Source organism: Pan troglodytes, chromosome X (assembly GCF_028858775.2).
Source record: "Pan troglodytes isolate AG18354 chromosome X, NHGRI_mPanTro3-v2.0_pri, whole genome shotgun sequence".
Lineage (NCBI taxonomy): Eukaryota > Metazoa > Chordata > Mammalia > Primates > Hominidae > Pan > Pan troglodytes.
The window spans coordinates 82,601,487-82,604,810 of record NC_072421.2 but is presented as its reverse complement, the minus strand read 5'-3'; the positions used below and the strand labels follow the sequence as shown (position 1 = coordinate 82,604,810).

The 3,324-nt window shown below is 43.7% G+C and overlaps 1 protein-coding gene across 1 annotated transcript; it reads right to left on the bottom strand.

The window, feature by feature from the left end:
• Window positions 1-433: 433 nt before the first annotated feature.
• Window positions 434-1,193, bottom strand: LOC743463 (uncharacterized). Its single transcript, XM_009439298.2, has one exon. The coding sequence runs from the start codon at window positions 1,131-1,133 to the stop codon at window positions 501-503; it is 633 nt and encodes a 210-aa protein (XP_009437573.2). The 5' UTR covers window positions 1,134-1,193; the 3' UTR covers window positions 434-500.
• Between the last annotated feature and the right edge of the window lie 2,131 nt (window positions 1,194-3,324).

Here is a 3,324-nt window from a genome sequence, read left to right as displayed (position 1 = left end):
ATCCCGGGAGGTGGAGGTTGCAGTGAGCCGAGATCATGCCATTGCACTCCAGCCTGGGCTACAGGGCAAGACTCCAGTCTCAAATAAATAAATACATAAATAAATAAAATTCCCACTAGTCAGTGGAACTGTTCTCAATCTTAAAGCCACCACCCCCTTGTTCTTGCTTTGTTTCACAATCCTAAATCAACAAATAAATCTTTTTGTCAAAACTAAATGAAAACTGACCTGTTTGTCTTACACTCCCCACACACCCTCACTTCCCACTCGGCCACACTCTCCACCAACCGTGCACGCCCCTGTCCCCAACCCCCAGAACCCCACCACTTCTATGGCCTCCACTCATTGCCTGCTAAGAAAAGCGCGTAAGACGTGCCCAGAAGAATGAGGAGACTCCCCTTCATAGAAAGTAATCAAAACATAACCAATTAAGTGAACTGCCACTTTCTGCATCTTTATTATTAAGGCGATGGAATTATATTTTGAAATTACATGGTACACTACTGAGTCCAGTCTCTAGCTATTCTGCCATACTCCCTCCTGTCCCATATTTCCGTTAACGTTGATGGTAAATTCCGTTGGTAAATTTGATCTTGGGTGGTTTGAATAGGTAGTCGGAGGGAAACTTTAGGAAGAAGACCCCTCCCAGGTAGGAGCTGTCGTTGGGCCTCGTTATGGTGGCCTGCCAGTGGAGCATATCGTCCCACACTGGCCCTGCTGAGCAGTGGGGCTGGGGGTCGCGGGCCAGTTCGAGGAACTCCTTGTGGATGAGCTTTAGGGCCATAGTCCGCAACCCTTGGCGGCCAGTCCTCGGCACCGGGCCCGGAGCCTGGTAGAGGGCAGCGGTGGCGATCCCTGGGTGGGATGGGCAGCAAGGGTATGCCTCGGCAGATGAAGGGGCTGAGGGCAAGCTCCGGGGTCGGCGGGGGCGTCGGGGGAATCGGACGGTGGCGTAGAGGGGGACTGACCACGATAAGCGCCGGACGCTCCACCACACGCGATGGCCTGCAGGATGCCTGTAGCTTATGGTGACCGAGGTCGCGCTGTCCGGCGTTGGAGATTTTGTGGTTTGGAGCGGCCGCTCCTCTTGCTGGGGGCAGCCTGCCCCAGCGGCTAGCCCCGACTGCCCACATCGGGGCGCTGGACACCCGCGCTGATCTGCTCTGTGAGATCAGAGGCCACTGGGGCCTCTAGCCACCCCCACGCCCTGTGACGTTGACTGACGCGCTGCGCAGCGTTGCCAAGGTCCAGGGCCATGGGAGCGGGGTGGGGCTGGAAAGGAAGGTGAAAGGTTGGGGGGAAGGGGCGGGGCAGGATGTTCTGACTCCGTGCCTGTGCCTGGGTCGGCAAGTAGGACCCCAGGCACTGCCCTTCGCCCAGAGTGACCTCAAGAAATAGCAGTTCAATGAATGCCTCTCTGCCCCTTACCCACAGTCAACTTCCCTTCACAGTTTACCTCAGAGGCCTTCTCCTCCCCTCCCTTCTCTCACCACTTGTGTATTTCCAGAGACATTCTCTTGTATAAATAAGTTTAGTAGATTTACTATCAATATAATACTTTTTAAAGTAACTTTTGACAATGTTTTGGTAAATTTATTTTTAATCAAGGTTTAAGGCCTTCAAAAAATTCAATTTGGAGCTAAAACAACTTCAATCGTTGAGGAACTCCTGACAATAAGAAGAAAGGGAGGGCAGGAAGAAAGGAAACCAGTAGTCCATCTGGCATATATGAACACTTCAGTTATTGTTGTTTATAAAAATGATCTTTTTTTAAAAAAAAAATAATGGTTCCAATAACAAGCATAACTGCGGAACAGAATGTCTCATTCTTGAGGCTTTGCAGTACTAATACTGATTCACATGAAACCTTCACTTGCTTATATGTGGGAATGTAAAGCCAAATAAGTACCTTCAAAATAGGTTGGCCTGTCAGCCATATCAATTCCTTTCCATGAATTAAGTAAGAATTCAATAAGGAGTTCTTAAGTTTTGGTAAGAAATTACAGTATATAAACTAGGTCATAGTTTTATTTATAAGATACTGGATATCCTTCAGTTATGAAAATTTCTTGCTGCAAAATTAGTTAACTAACATACCTGTTCAACCAACTTGTGAAGGCAAGATAATTATTTGATAGTACTTTATAAAGGTGAGAATGTAGATATAGAAGAGTGGATCTTCTAACAGTAGGTTAAAATGTCTAACTAATTGAAAGGAACTTTCCCAAATCTGTTGGGTTATCTATTACCACAGAAGAACAGGGTTTGTGTGCTTCTGAACAAATGAGTTATTCCTGTTACTGTGGTGAAATACCAAATTTTCTTTTTGTTTATTTATTTTTCTTGTGCAACAGTTTATTCTTCCTGGGAGACCAATGAGAATAACAAGGGATAGAGATCAATTAAAAACAAATCTCTGCAACTACATGTGTGCTAGTATTTTAAATTACATTTTCAGTAGTTTTAGTTTATATTTTTTATTTCAATAGCTTTTGGAGTACAAGTGGTATTTTGTCACTTGGAAGAATTATATAGTAGTGAATTCTGAGATTTTAGTGCATCCATCACCTGAGTCATGTACATTGTACCTGATGTGTAGTTTTTTAGCCCTAGGCCCTCTCTCATCTTCCCACTTTTGAACCTCAAAAGTTTATTATATCACTCTGTATATCTTTGCATATTCATATCTTAGCTCCTACTTACAAGTGAGAACATATGGTTTTTGGTTTTCCAATCCTGTGTTAAGTCACTTAGAATAGTGGTCTCCAGCTCTATCCAAGCTGCTGCAAAATGCATTATTTCATTCCTTTTAATGGCTGATAGTATTCCATGGTGTATATAAGCCACATTTTCTTTATCCACTGATTAACTGATGGGCACTTAGGTTTATTCCACATCTTTGTAATTGCAAATTATGGTGGAATAAACATGCAAGTGCAGGTATCTTTTTGATGTGACTTATTTTCCTTTGGGTAGATACCCAGTAGTGTGATTGCTGGATTGAATAGCTCTACTTTCAGCTCTTTAAGGAATCTCCATAATGGTTTCCATAGAGGTTGTACTAATTTACATTCCTACTAGCAGTGCATAAGGGTTCCCTTCTCTCCACATCCATGCCAAAAACTACTGTTTTTTGACTTTTTAAATAATGGCCATCCTGGCTGGGGTAAGGTGATATCTCATTATGGTTTTAATTTGCATATCCCTGATGATTAGTGATGTTGAGCATCTTTTCATATGTTTATTGGCCATTTGTATATCTTTTTTTTTTCATTTTTTGAGACAGAGTCTCACACTGTCCCCAGGCTGGAGTGCAGTGGCGCG

Coding starts and splice junctions, on each gene's coding strand:
- LOC743463 (XM_009439298.2), bottom strand. CDS start 1,133: ATGTGGGCAGTCGGGGCTAGCCGCTGGGGCAGGCTGCCCCCAGCAAGA.